The following is a 15,246-nucleotide window of genomic DNA, read 5'->3' as shown; positions in this document are numbered from 1 at the left end:
ACAAGTAGGACACCTTCACTTCCCTGAGAATTATTCCATCATTTCCATTACTCATACATCTATCTTTGCAGAAAACCCCGCCTTCGGGTCTTTCCGGAACCATCCCCTCAGTTCACCAAATAAACTATTTCCACATTCTCCAGATTGCTTGACCGTGCATGTGGGTCCAACATCTTCACACCATGACAATAATGTCTCGAATAAATCCTAACATAGTGGGTGTAGGAAAACATCATTATCATCATGCTAATCTGTGAAAACTGTCTAAACTGGGCCAGTAAACTGGGTACGGTAAGTGTATAGGTTGGTGTGCCACCGAGGACCTCGTAGAAGGACAGAGTCCCTGCAGACCAGGAACACGATGGCCATCTGGTGATAAAATCAGAACAAAACATCTGTTGAGAACCATTTAGACAGTAAATAGATTTCTGTGAACTGCAGAGTGAAACATGAAGAACTTTTACCAGACGAGGCCTCTGATGTTCTCCAAAGACTTTCCTTATCCTACCGGATAGTCTTCTGTTTTCAGTTTGCCGTCACTGTAGGCGTAGATTGTTGCTCCAGGGTACTTCTCATTTGCAATGGCAGCCACAAGGTAGCGGTATTTCTTTGGATCGTTGAATTCTGTGGCCCATTTTGCTACAGCTCTGGCTTTTTTTCTCATGTTGTCTAGAACTTCATTTGAGTAGAACCAGGGCTCTTCACTGGTTTCTTCTCGTTTAAATGATTCCAGGAAGGCTTCCATCTCTTTGACGTACGGGTCATCACTCTCCAAAGAGGTGAAGACAAAGCAGTAACTCTCTTCAACACCTGGATCCAGAACTTCTCTGTCTAACTCTGACTGATTCTTGACGATCTTTATTCCCTTCATTATTTCTACACATGATCTGATGACATTGATTTGTCTCTCCATACAGACCAGCCACTTGTTCATCTTGTCATGACTGAATGGCGACTCGTTTCTGTCGTCAAACAGCTGATTCAGGGAGCTCTCTTCCAATTTACCTTCACGGATGAAGGGAAGTTTCTCTTTCATGGCCTGTTGGAGTTTAGATCTGTAAAGACTGCTGAGGCTTTGGAAACTTTTCAGCACTTTTTGAAGCTGAGGAAAAGACTCCACCACCTCAAACAGAGAGTCGTTGCATCTGGTTTCCATCTGTCCGAGGTCGTCCAGAGCTTCTTGGATTTTCCACACCAGTCCAGGACTGATCTGACTCACCAGCTCAGGAGTTCCAGGGTACAGATTCTTCAGCGGCTGCAGCCAGACCCTCACTGGGACGGTGTTTTCTCCGTCTTCTCCCAGTAGCTTCGGCAGTTCCACATAGGCCTTCACTGCATCTACAAATGTTGAAGGGTTGCTTTCAAGAATGAAATCTCCGTGAAATTGACAGAATTTCTCAGTCAGCCCTTTTTCCTCATCAGTAAGTTTGATGTCAACTTTTCCCTCCACATCGAATGCAGGGATCTTCTTTATCACTGCTTGCATCTGGCCTTGGATGTCCTGAACACTGCTGGCATCTACCTTCTCACTGTCAAACACAAAGAAAGCATTTGCTCCATAAAGGATAGCACTGACTACATGTGTTGCAGCGCTCTTCTCTATGGCACAAATCGGATCTTTTTCCTTGGTTTTAAGGTTTGGCATCATCAGCTGTTTGAAGTTGGTGATGGCTTTATACTGAAATGTGACTCTGCTCTGGTTGACAAACTTCTTCTGATCATTGAGATAGTGTGCAGATCCATCAACCTCCACCAGTCCACCTAGGAAACTGGCTTTCAGAGAAGCTTCAACATCCAGCAGGGAAGATTTGGATTCAGTGGAATCAGAGGTAGAAATCTGAAAAGCGCTGCTGTGGTCAGAGGTTTTAACCGTATTGTCTTGTATAGTTTGATGATCCCAGAATGAAGGACCTGCAGAAACCAGAACATTTCCGTTGAGAAGCAGCTACATTTATGCTACATTTATACATTTATGATGATGTGAAGTTATTTTTCAGATGTTAAATTAAAAAAACTGTCAAGTCTTGGTGAGTTCAATATGCCTGTATGACCAGAGCTTTAAGTGGAACAGAAGTGGTGGTACTTCCTCAAGGACTTTCTGTCAGTTTGTCTGCAAATATGGGACAAAAACATGGCTGATACTTCTATGTAGATCTATAAATAGATCTGTAGATTAATAGTTTTATAGCACAGAAATGACAAAAAAACACCAAGTTCTAAATCAAATCCACGTTTGCCAAATTCAAAGTACCATGGAGACACTTTTTTGAACTTCAAGCCTCATTGCTGGACATTAAAAATAACAGTGAAAAGTAAATACAGAAACTTAAAGATCTTCAACCCTTTCATGCATGAATTAATTATAAAACAATGCAACATTTTTCACATTTTTGTAAAAAAAAAAAAAAAAAAAGACAAATCACTGAAGTGGTTTATTTACAAAAATACCCTCCTCATTCATGAATATGTAAGAAAAAAAGCTTGTAAATAGTTTCCCACTACAGGTCCACTATGCATGAAAGGGTTAAAAACATAAAAAGTTCTACATTTAGACTTATTTAGCTTCTTACCAGACTAATTTAACAGTGTAGTATTACTATTAGTATTATTGTAGTACTATTACACTTTTCCTCTGTGAAATATGTTTATTACAGCATTAGGCCTGGTCCATAACACTTAGTAATATTATCTTTCAATTCATTCATAAATTTATTTTCTGCTTTTTTTTTTTTTTTTTTACATTTATTCTTTTGCAGCACGTGGATCATTAAACATACCATAATGACCCTGTAGGCTCATCATTCATTCAATTACCACCGACTGAGATGAATTTCTGCATCATCTGAGATGCAAAGAGGTTTATCCAATCAAATGAGTGAATTTAAACCTGTGCATTAGGCAAAACAATTCACAAAGTACACGAAGACTTTGTACCTGAAGGAACTGCAATGTTTGTATCTGAATGGCTGAAGTGGCACCAACAGTTGGTGGAAGAATAATTATGTATTTATCTGAAATAAAAATGACATCTTTTAAGAAGATGGTAAGTTTTTACAGTTTTCATGGTTTTTTACATGAAACATGTCTGCGTAATCATGTCGGTGTGAAAAAGGGAGGAATCTAAAATAACACACGGTGTGATATTCCAGCGTTTTAACAGTGTAGAACGGAGTTACGTCGACTCACCTGGAATCAGCTGATCTTTACGAGCATCGTAGAGCATCCCCAGGGTGAACGGTCGACCCAGACCAGCTTGTCATCTCTTCCGAAGCCATTTCTCCAACCTGCTGGTTCACATGAACTTTATGATCACTTGAATTAAACATTTAAACATTTAAATGTTCAGATTGATGTTCAGAACCGCAGCTGCAGTTTGACACAGAATGTAGTAAAATGTCCTCACCCAGTGAATTTGATGAACTTCAACTTGAGATGTTTGAGTCTTGTTAACTTCCAGCTGCAGCCGTCCGTCCGTCTATCCATCGGCTGCTCAGAGTCTTATACGCTGCTTACTGACAACTCCTCCCATCAAACCCTGACAAACACAGTTCGCTGTTTCCCAACTTTGCTGGGTGTTGCCCTTATTTCTTTCCTCCTTTGTTTTTAACTTGAATAGATGAAAGGTGCAGTAACATGTGACGCTTCACAGAAAATCAGGTCCAGTTTGCAGAAACGTTGCAGAATCTTCCAGAAGAGAAGGTCCAGTGATCAGTACATTTACATCCTAACTCATAGTTGTAAGTTTGTGAAGTGGCAAGAAGCGAATAAATGTCCATCAGATCTGATCAGAAGAGCAATTAATTCCTAATTATTGCTGACTGGAAGCTCCAGATGTCTGAGTGTCCTGAATATTCAGACTTCATGGTTAATTCAGGTTTAAACTCCCTTCCTGCTTTTCTGACCGAGCCAGAAATGACCCTCTTTTATTTACCTTTTTCTAATGATGGATTAGAACTTTTCTACTCAACACTGTTTCTGATTACATTTTAGTGTTTCCACAGAAGGCTTGTAGAAGTGTTGTGAATGATTTAATCTTTATTTCTTCAGTTTGTCCTTCTTCAGATAACTCTGAAGATCTGAAGCCAACCAGCGCAGAAGCACAGTTCTTTGTTTCTGCGGAGGTTGGTGGAAATGAATTGTTCTCATTTGTACACCCGGGGCAACGAAGTTGTCTCCTCCTCTCTTTTTGTTCACAGGTCTCCATTGTTCGCGATGTTGCCTCTCTTAATGTGATTCGACATGGGACTCTTATCAGAAGCGCAAAGCCAACCAACCCCGAGACGTCACCGTTTACAGTACTACAAGATAGTGGCACTCTTGCTACGAAAGATAAAACTTAACAATGGTTGTCTTCTACATGGTAATATTTTTCACATTTGAAATATTATTATTGAAAATATAAAGTCTAGTGAATACCGTAGTTTGCTTGACTGTTTCATCAAACCGTAGAACTTTACAGCATTATGAACGCTGAAAGAAGCTTCAACTCAATCCTGAAACATACAGAGCATTTTACCTCCAATCAACCATCCTAGACATGTTGGCTTCCTGTTTTACTGAAAAGGTTGCTACCATCAGGAATCACTTCTCTGAGCCTGACCAGCTCAGTCCACCACATCCAGCTAGTGGTGCCTCACTTTGCTCTTTCTGCCCTCTGAATGAGGACCAAGTCTCTAAACTTCTAGTCAACTCTAAAGCCACTAGCTGTCCTCTGGATCCGGTCCCTACCGACATCCTGCAGAGCATTTTACCTCCAATCAATCTGCAGTGACCCATATTATCATCTCCTCTCTGGAATCCGCTGTCTTTCCCTCTGTCTTCCAGCAAGCTCGGGTCACCCCGCTGCTGAAGAAACCCACACTCAACCCAGTCCAGGTTGGAAACTACCGGCTGGTCCCACTGGTGCCGTTCATGTCCACACTACTGGAGCGGGTCGTCTTCAGTCTCCCAGTTCCTCCATGATAGAAACCAGTTAGATCCACATCAGTCTGGCTTCACTCCTCTGGAACTGGTCTCCTGCTGTAAACTGAGGAGTTTTAGATGGTGGAGGACAAAGTGCTGCCTGAACACAGGTTCGAGATATGAAGATTGACATTGGCAAAACAGGAAATGATGTTCTGGATCTCATCACCTCTTTCAGTCTCAGACCGGTCCAGACTCCTCCAACACACTAAGCTGGCAGCACTATGGATCTGGTCCTGATCAGAAACTGGACCACAGCTGATCTGCTAGCCCCCCCCTGCACCTGTCAGACCACCTCCTGGTCACATTCTCAGCCCTCCTTCCTCATGACTCTCAGGAGGCTCCAAAGCTGGTTTCCTAGCACAGAAAGCTGGGATGTGTCACCCCTACACAGCTGTGTGAGCAGGTTTCCTCTAGCGTCCCTTCCCACTCAGACTCCTCCTTCCTGTCTGTTAATGAGGCTCCAGAAACACTCTGCTCCTCTCTGGCCTCCTCTCTGGACAAACTCTGTCCTCTGCTGTCTGAAGCAGCCAGACTAAACCCTCCCAGTCCATGGCTCACTGAGACGTCACAGAGCAGGTCTCAGGCCAGCAGAAAGAAAAGAAGTCCCTGACTTGTCAGAGTCCCAGCAGAACCTCTCAGTCTTCACATCCAGGGATCTTAGGCTTTCTGTTTCCTTGAATTAAACAGCTCAAGCACTCGGTTTTAGCATGGCTGCTAGCTCTCTTCCCACACCCCGGTCCCCTGCCTTTTCTTGCTCGGTGTGTCTGATGTTTAGCTACTCCTCCGCCTCCTTTAGTGATAACGGTAGGTGTATTAAGTGTAGCAGCTGGCAGCTTTGGAGGCGAGGCTCTGTGAGTTAGAAGCCCAGCTCCGCACTCAGTTAGGGAAGCAGTTAGTCAGCAAGCCCCCATTAGCCAGTTTGGAGCTACCAGCCAGGGCAGCTAGCCCACCTAGCGGTCCCTCAGCAGTTCCCGCGCAGCCGGGAGCCGAGGCGGGCTGGACGACGGTCAGGCGGAAGCGTAGCCCCAAACCAAAACCCACTGGCCACCACCGACCTGTTCACGTTTCTAACAGATTTTCCCCGCTCGGCGACACACCCGCTGAGGCAGAAACCCTGATTATAGGTAGTTCCATAGTCAGAAACGTGGCTCTAGAGACACCGGGGACCATGGGTGTAGCGGACACTAGGGACATGTCCCCCGCACTTACCACATCTCTGTCCTCTGTCCCCTGTACTTTTTACAGCTATTATAACCACTTGATTACTTTTTTTTAACATGCTGAAACATGTTTTTATGAGCCGCACCTAAACGCATCACGAGCAGGCGAAGCTAGGGCAGCTAACAACAAACACCGTGTGGTAACAGAGAAGCCTGTCTTTGGTATTATTCCCATCTTCAAACATGTTCACCAAACCAGCTAAGAGACCAAAAAAAAAAAAAATTAAGACGGTTTCTTCTAAATAAACCGCTTCAGATGATTCCTGGTGCTGAATGTAGATGCTGTTTAGCTGAAACACAGACGTTCTGTAATGTTTGTCATCATGTGGATTTTAAAAGATGACAGATAGGTGTCAATTAAATTAGCTAAGCTAGCTAGTTAAGGCAGAGATAGTTGTATCCACATTTCCTTGAATAACTTTTTGGGTAAATTGTACTCTTGTTGCAAACATGTTTTTACTTAATATTATTATTCTAAAGTAATATTAAACTGCTCTTAGTCTACTGTTTAGGCTGCTCTGAGATAACTCACTTCTGGGTAGAAAATAATATAAATTTATTTGTCTTCCTTTGACTGGTAAATTTGTAAAGATTTAATTAACTTTTAATAACATTTAAGTCCCCTGCTACAATTATTGTGTTATCTAAGTGATCATAGAGTGAAGTAAAGAGGAAGTAAAAAAAAAAAGGAGGAGTCATCAATATTTGAGCCGTAAACATTTGCAATAGTTAACTTAACATTTTGAATTGAAAGTTTGACTAATTAAAATCTGCCTTCTGGATCTGTGATTGTTTGGTCAATATCCAAATTTAACTTTTTATTAATAAGAGTGGCAACTCCTCTTTGTCTGGAATTATAGCAACCTGAGTAAACAAAATGGTCTGTTGAAAGATTTATTGTTGAATTAGTTAAATGAGTCTCCTGTAAGAGAACAATGTCTGCCTTCATTTCCTGCAGCTGATTAAACATTTTTAACCTCTTCTCTCTTGTACCAGCTCCACACACATTCCAAGTGACAAACCTCAGTGTGTTCACAGACTGACGAAGATGAAGGCTATTTGCATATTACTGTAGCGTGTGTCTGTGTGTAACGCACTGCTTGTTCTATTCTATTCTACAGTCATTTAGCAGATGCTTTTATCCAAAGCGACTTCCGTACGAGTGAGAACAACACAAGCATAAAAATCAAACAGTAGAGGACATGGTAGGAAGGTGCTGGTGTCCAGTTGGACGCAGATTTAAGTGCTACAGGCTTTTTGTTTTGTGTGTGTTTTTGTTTGTTTTTTTTTTTTTTTTGTTTACGCCCTTCCAACCCCATAATATCACCTATGTTATCATACAAAGAATTAATACCATCGCATTAATTCTTGTGGTTGTACACCTAACTGTGTGCAGGACCTGGATTTGCATGTAAAATTTCTCCATGTGTGTTTTCCTCATCCTTATGTGTGTGTGTGTGTATTTGTGAATGGTGCCAAATGCTGGGTCTCATGTGCAATCCTGTGCATGTGCCGCGAGTCATATTTATAAAATAACAGATGAAATTACTGATAAAGGTGACATGTTGAAAAAAGAGAAAAGTGAAAGGTGAAAAGTGTGACTGTGTGAAAAAAAAAAAATCTAAAAACACATTAGAATCGGGAGCGGTGTCGTGGAGACGGGCAGTGAAACTATTAACTATTTTTGGAACCACAATTTTATAGATATGGCATGATTAAGTGAAAAGTAGCACATACCAACAAGTTAGTAGAGCCACGTAGTGATGTTCGGGTCATGGTACAGCTGTCCGTTGATAAATAGTTTGTCCACCACGATGACAGCGCGAGCTCCTTCAGAAATGGATTTCTTCCTGATGGGGAACAGGATTCTTCGCCGATCCAAGATTTCTTTAGGAAACTGGTCATGAACTCCGTACGGAAGACCCGGAAGTTCATGACATTGACTCTTCACCTGCTCTTTCTGTTTGCCACGATGGGTCTTGGTCTGCTGGCACCAGGTTTTTTTCCTCCCAGACAATGGACTCTGTGGAAGGAGATGTTTTTCACCGTTTCTTCCGGGAGCTTCAGGTGAGTTTGGATGAAGGTTTTCACCGTGGTTTCGGGGGTCCTCCTCGGTCTGCTTCAGGATCCCCGAAAACACCAAAACGCCTGCAGATCAATCACTGTTTCCTTAATTTTTTTTGTTTTCGCCCAAGAGTCAGGTCATTCCCTCGGTTAGGGATTTTACCGACTCTCTGAGGCTGGCGTTCTCCGTAGCAAGCGCTTCCACCTGTCTCTGGCTGAATTCCAGCGAGTCGCGGATGGCCTGGAACTCCTTGTGGAGGATTTCAGGAGGCTCAAACGGGCGTCGAGGCTGGATCGTTTCTTATCTATGGAGATAAGAACGTCCGTTGAGTCTTCTCCAGGAGGTGAAATGGCTCCAGGTGAATCTGCGGTCGCTTTGCCTTGGCTGAAGTGCTTGGAGTTGACGTCTGATTCGGCTTCCCCATGACAATTCTGTCATAACACTGATCTATGTAAAGCGTCAGGTCAATGAGCAACTGAAGATGGCGGGAAAGGAAACTGCAAAGAGAAAAATAATCACACCCTTTTATTGTTATGATCGTTGAAAACCCAGATCGTAATTGAGATCAAAATCTGATTCATCGCCCAGCCCATAGCGTCACATACAACATAGCGTCACTTACTTGCACCACTCAGTGCCTACATGCCTAAATATTTTTTTTTTAACAAAAATATTGACTTTAAAATTGTGAAGCAAAAAATCCCGATATTTGATTTTTTTTAAAAATTTGATTCCCCACCCTTAATCAGCAGTGGTTCCTTTATACTGAAAAAGGCATTTAATGCGATGTTTGATTGGCAGATATCGACATATCGACTCCAGTATTCATAAGCCACCCCTCGCTCGCTCAGTGTGAACGTTGAAATCACTGCTTCCAGCTGGCTTACGAAACTTGAACTTTGATTTGAAGTTCATTGAAAGGAAAAACGTTGATATTTCCTCCAGCCAGATGTGAAAGTTCAGCCATGGGTCCAGGCTGTTTTCTCCAGGCCTTCAGCTCACCACACGTACGTCTAATTGTTCCGTCCTTCCAGCTGCCGGCAGCATCCACCTCCTCTCTGAACGATCAAACATGCCGGCTGATTAGCAGGAATAGCAACAATCCAGCCAGCCGGGCAGCGAGCTGATCAGCCAGCCGCTGTTAAACAGTGTTGTCCTGCTCTATAAGAGCTGCGAGTTCCCCTGAGGCCTGAATTATGTGCTGCTGGAGGTTAACAAGGAACAACTGTGCAAACATCCCCTCCTCTCTCCTCCCTTCCACCTCTTCACTTCATTACCTGCCTAGTCTTCCTTACTCTCCCTCCGTCTCCTCAAGCTTCTAATTTATGAGCAGCGACTCTGAGCCTCCCCTCTTCTGTTCTCTCCTCGCTCTGATAAAACCTCGGCCTCTGGCTTTTCTGCATGTTCCAGGTGAAATAAATTGACTCAGCTGCCGCCCTTTGGTCCGTCTCCCGCGCCGCGATGCTGCCGGTTCATCATCCTATCTGCTGGAGAAAAACAACAAATCATCTTCACCCTGAGAGCTTAATGCGAGCTGCAACACCAACCCTCTGCTTTAAGGTCACCGGTTCGATTGATGCAACGCATTCCCGTTTAATCACATCCAATCCCTTCGACTTCCTCTGGAAACAGAGTAATGTGCTGCCGGACAACTAACGCATGTTCTGAGACTTCATCTCCACATGTCCCTGGCCTCGGTGTGGCTTTGTGAGCATGTTCTCCCAGTGTATGTATGGGTTCAGATCCACATCCAGATGGTAGGATCAGAATCTGCTGGAAACTTCATGACAACATGGATCCATCCTGTCGCAGGATCAATGCTTCAGGTTGCTGCTGGTGGGATGATGGGGGGGGTCATCGGGATGTGGTTAATCTGGTCCTTGGGTCATTGGGATGCAGTTAAACTGGTCCTCGGGCCATCGGGATGCGGTTGAACTGGTCCTCGGGTCATTGGGATGCGGTTGAACTGGTCCTCGGGTCATTGGGATGCGGTTGAACTGGTCCTCGGGTCATTGGGATGCGGTTGAACTGGTCCTCGGGTCATTGGGATGCAGTTAAACTGGTCCTCGGGTCATTGGGATGCGGTTGAACTGGTCCTCGGGTCATTGGGATGCGGTTAAACTGGTCCCCGCATCATTGGGATGCGGTTAAACTGGTCCTCGGGTCATTGGGATGCGGTTAAACTGGTCCCCGCGTCATTGGGATGCGGTTAAACTGGTCCCCGCATCATTGGGATGCAGTTATACTGGTCCTCGGGTCATTGGGATGCGGTTAAACTGGTCCCCGCATCATTGGGATGCAGTTATACTGGTCCTCGGGTCATTGGGATGCGGTTAAACTGGTCCCCGCATCATTGGGATGCGGTTAAACTGGTCCCCGCATCATTGGGATGCGGTTAAACTGGTCCCCGCGTCATTGGGATGCGGTTAAACTGGTCCCCGCGTCATTGGGATGCGGTTATACTGGTCCTTGGGTCATCGGGACGCGGTTAAACTGGTCCTCGGGTCATCGGGATGCGGTTAAACTGGTCCCCGCGTCATTGGGATGCGGTTAAACTGGTCCCCGCGTCATTGGGATGCGGTTATACTGGTCCTCGGGTCATCGGGACGCGGTTATACTGGTCCTCGGGTCATCGGGACGCGGTTAAACTGGTCCTCGGGTCATCGGGACGCGGTTAAACTGGTCCTCGGGTCATCGGGATGCGGTTATACTGGTCCTCGGGTCATCGGGACGCGGTTAAACTGGTCCTCGGGTCATCGGGATGCGGTTATACTGGTCCTCGGGTCATCGGGATGCGGTTATACTGGTCCTCGGGTCATCGGGACGCGGTTAAACTGGTCCTCGGGTCATTGGGATGCAGTTAAACTGGTCCTCGGGCCATCGGGATGCGGTTGAACTGGTCCTCGGGTCATTGGGATGCGGTTGAACTGGTCCTCGGGTCATTGGGATGCGGTTGAACTGGTCCTCGGGTCATTGGGATGCGGTTAAACTGGTCCTCGGGTCATTGGGATGCGGTTAAACTGGTCCTCGGGTCATTGGGATGCGGTTAAACTGGTCCCAGCGTCATTGGGATGCGGTTAAACTGGTCCCCGCATCATTGGGATGCGGTTAAACTGGTCCCCGCATCATTGGGATGCGGTTAAACTGGTCCCCGCGTCATTGGGATGCGGTTATACTGGTCCTCGGGTCATTGGGATGCGGTTAAACTGGTCCCCGCATCATTGGGATGCGGTTAAACTGGTCCTCGGGTCATTGGGATGCGGTTAAACTGGTCCCCGCGTCATTGGGATGCGGTTATACTGGTCCTTGGGTCATCGGGACGCGGTTAAACTGGTCCTCGGGTCATCGGGATGCGGTTAAACTGGTCCCCGCGTCATTGGGATGCGGTTATACTGGTCCTCGGGTCATCGGGACGCGGTTATACTGGTCCTCGGGTCATCGGGACGCGGTTAAACTGGTCCTCGGGTCATCGGGATGCGGTTATACTGGTCCTCGGGTCATCGGGACGCGGTTAAACTGGTCCTCGGGTCATCGGGATGCGGTTATACTGGTCCTCGGGTCATCGGGATGCGGTTATACTGGTCCTCGGGTCATCGGGACGCGGTTAAACTGGTCCTCGGGTCATCGGGATGCGGTTATACTGGTCCTCGGGTCATCGGGACGCGGTTAAACTGGTCCTCGGGTCATCGGGATGCGGTTATACTGGTCCTCGGGTCATCGGGATGTGGTTAAACTGGTCCCCGCGTCATTGGGATGCGGTTAAACTGGTCCCCGCGTCATTGGGATGCGGTTATACTGGTCCTCGGGTCATCGGGACGCGGTTAAACTGGTCCTCGGGTCATCGGGACGCGGTTAAACTGGTCCTCGGGTCATCGGGATGCGGTTATACTGGTCCTCGGGTCATCGGGACGCGGTTAAACTGGTCCTCGGGTCATCGGGATGCGGTTATACTGGTCCTCGGGTCATCGGGACGCGGTTAAACTGGTCCTCGGGTCATCGGGATGCGGTTATACTGGTCCTCGGGTCATCGGGATGCGGTTATACTGGTCCTCGGGTCATCGGGACGCGGTTAAACTGGTCCTCGGGTCATCGGGATGCGGTTATACTGGTCCTCGGGTCATCGGGACGCGGTTATACTGGTCCTCGGGTCATCGGGACGCGGTTATACTGGTCCTCGGGTCATCGGGACGCGGTTAAACTGGTCCTCGGGTCATCGGGACGCGGTTGAACTGGTCCTCGGGTCATCGGGACGCGGTTAAACTGGTCCTCGGGTCATCGGGATGCGGTTATACTGGTCCTCGGGTCATCGGGACGCGGTTAAACTGGTCCTCGGGTCATCGGGATGCGGTTATACTGGTCCTCGGGTCATCGGGACGCGGTTAAACTGGTCCTCGGGTCATCGGGATGCGGTTATACTGGTCCTCGGGTCATCGGGATGTGGTTAAACTGGTCCCCGCGTCATTGGGATGCGGTTAAACTGGTCCCCGCGTCATTGGGATGCGGTTATACTGGTCCTCGGGTCATCGGGACGCGGTTAAACTGGTCCTCGGGTCATCGGGACGCGGTTAAACTGGTCCTCGGGTCATCGGGATGCGGTTATACTGGTCCTCGGGTCATCGGGACGCGGTTAAACTGGTCCTCGGGTCATCGGGATGCGGTTATACTGGTCCTCGGGTCATCGGGACGCGGTTAAACTGGTCCTCGGGTCATCGGGATGCGGTTATACTGGTCCTCGGGTCATCGGGATGCGGTTATACTGGTCCTCGGGTCATCGGGACGCGGTTAAACTGGTCCTCGGGTCATCGGGATGCGGTTATACTGGTCCTCGGGTCATCGGGACGCGGTTATACTGGTCCTCGGGTCATCGGGACGCGGTTATACTGGTCCTCGGGTCATCGGGACGCGGTTAAACTGGTCCTCGGGTCATCGGGACGCGGTTGAACTGGTCCTCGGGTCATCGGGACGCGGTTAAACTGGTCCTCGGGTCATCGGGATGCGGTTATACTGGTCCTCGGGTCATCGGGACGCGGTTAAACTGGTCCTCGGGTCATCGGGATGCGGTTATACTGGTCCTCGGGTCATCGGGACGCGGTTAAACTGGTCCTCGGGTCATCGGGATGCGGTTATACTGGTCCTCGGGTCATCGGGACGCGGTTAAACTGGTCCTCGGGTCATCGGGATGCGGTTATACTGGTCCTCGGGTCATCGGGACGCGGTTAAACTGGTCCTCGGGTCATCGGGATGCGGTTATACTGGTCCTCGGGTCATCGGGACGCGGTTAAACTGGTCCTCGGGTCATCAGGATTCTTTGACTTGGAAGTGTCTGCTGTTGTTTCTTAAACAAACTCTCCAGCATGTTCTGTTGAACTTCTCTCCTCTCATCATCAGCAACAGGAGCTGCTGGAGAGTTCAGCGAGTGGATGTGAAGCAGCTGCACCTGGATGATAATCTGCATGTTTAAAAATAGAAGGACAGTATGATAGATGAAGGCAGTCGGAGACGGCCAGAAATGAAACGAAAGTTTAGTGATTGCCAGACTCTGATGAGCCCTCATCAATCTTATCAACACACACACTCGACTTGTTGGTCCTTACGTCCTGATGAGAGCGAATGATGGAGGATACGCCCTCAACAATAGATGACTGACGGTGAAGTCGGTCCACACACCCTGATGGCAGCTGGTTAAAACTCTAACCAACATCTTATTCTTTCATCTGCAGGCAGCAGTTTGTTCTGTCTGAACCATAAACTGTATATAAAGAGATGGGCGGAGCCTCCGTGACGTCACCCGTAGGTTTCTGAAGAGCTGAACTGAAGGTCGGTGGGTGGTTCCTACCATCACCATCTTGGCAGCGTCATGCGTGTCGTCTCTCCTGGAAAATACAAATATGGGCAAAGAGGTGGAGCTGAGAGGGGGGCTGTGAGCGTCATGGTGGATGATTGACATCTAGCGAACTCCGAGCTTTCTGTAGCTAAGCGCTAACTGAGCTAACCTGGAAATAACAGGAGCTAACCAGCTAACGGAGGTAAGCACCTGCACAGCTTCCCTGCCTGAAAGGAAGCCTTTTAGTTTGTTCTTCTCACCAGGAGACCCTCTGAGGTTTAATGTCTTTCAGGAGAGAGACCAAGCAGTTCCTGGTGCAATTCACAAACTGCATTCCATCCAAGTCAACAGCAGGTGGCAGCACTGTGTCACACAAACTACCAAAATAAAAGACTAGACGGTCTATTGATGCATTCCAGTCACAGCTGTCGACCGTTCACAGCCTGCCTGACTGATCCAGCTACCTGCATGTCGGCGACGTTTGTGGTGGTGAACAGGAGGAAAGCAGGCTAGCTGCTAGTGGTTTTGGCTGCTAAAGCTAGCTTCTCCTGATGATAGATTTCGTCTTCCAGACTGTCTGCGGACCCAGAACGATGGGGTTAATGTTGATGTCTGTTTCTAACGATGTCATCATAGACTGTATATAAAAGATGGGCGGAGCCTCCGTGACGTCACCCGTAGGTTTCTGAAGAGCTGAATTGAAGCTCGGTGGGCGGTTCCTACCATCACCATCTTGGCAGGAGCATGCGCGTCGTCTCACCTGGAAAACACAAATATGGGCAAAGAGGTGTAGCTGAGAGGGGGTGTGAGGGCAGCATGAGCTGCCACCCAGTAAAGGTCTGGTAACTTTCTTTTTTTTTTTTTTTTTTAATTATGTAAACACTTTAAAGATACTTTATCATTTTTCATATTTTTTATTAGCTGGGTTGACAGGGGGTTGACTAACTGGGTGCACACACTTAGTTAACTTATATTGTCACCTTGTTAATTTGGTTTGCTTTCAGTTAATATATTTTCCTTTTGAGTTGCCAGTTCCTTGGTGTTCCCAAGCCTGCCAAAGAAGAGTCCTGGCTGCACTGGAGCTCCTTAAATCAGGCTGAGGCCTAATTGGGCAGAACCATCTTTTTTTATAGCAGGGAAGTATAGGAGGGGTTTAGGTTTTTCTATTGATT

The 15,246-nt window shown here is 47.0% G+C and overlaps 1 protein-coding gene across 1 annotated transcript; it reads right to left on the bottom strand.

Moving 5' to 3' along the window:
* Positions 1-264: 264 nt before the first annotated feature.
* Positions 265-3,281, bottom strand: LOC306771820 (stonustoxin subunit alpha-like; the record flags this gene model as incomplete). Its single annotated transcript, XM_079261139.1, is given in 4 exon segments — positions 265-369; positions 509-1,911; positions 3,187-3,254; positions 3,256-3,281. Coding segments are annotated over 4 exon segments (1,596 nt in total). The 5' UTR covers positions 3,276-3,281.
* Positions 3,282-15,246: the final 11,965 nt, after the last annotated feature.

Source organism: Telmatherina bonti, assembly GCF_933228915.1.
Source record: "Telmatherina bonti genome assembly, chromosome: 21".
Taxonomy (NCBI): Eukaryota; Metazoa; Chordata; class Actinopteri; order Atheriniformes; family Telmatherinidae; genus Telmatherina; species Telmatherina bonti.
This window is presented reverse-complemented; position numbering and strand designations above follow the sequence as displayed.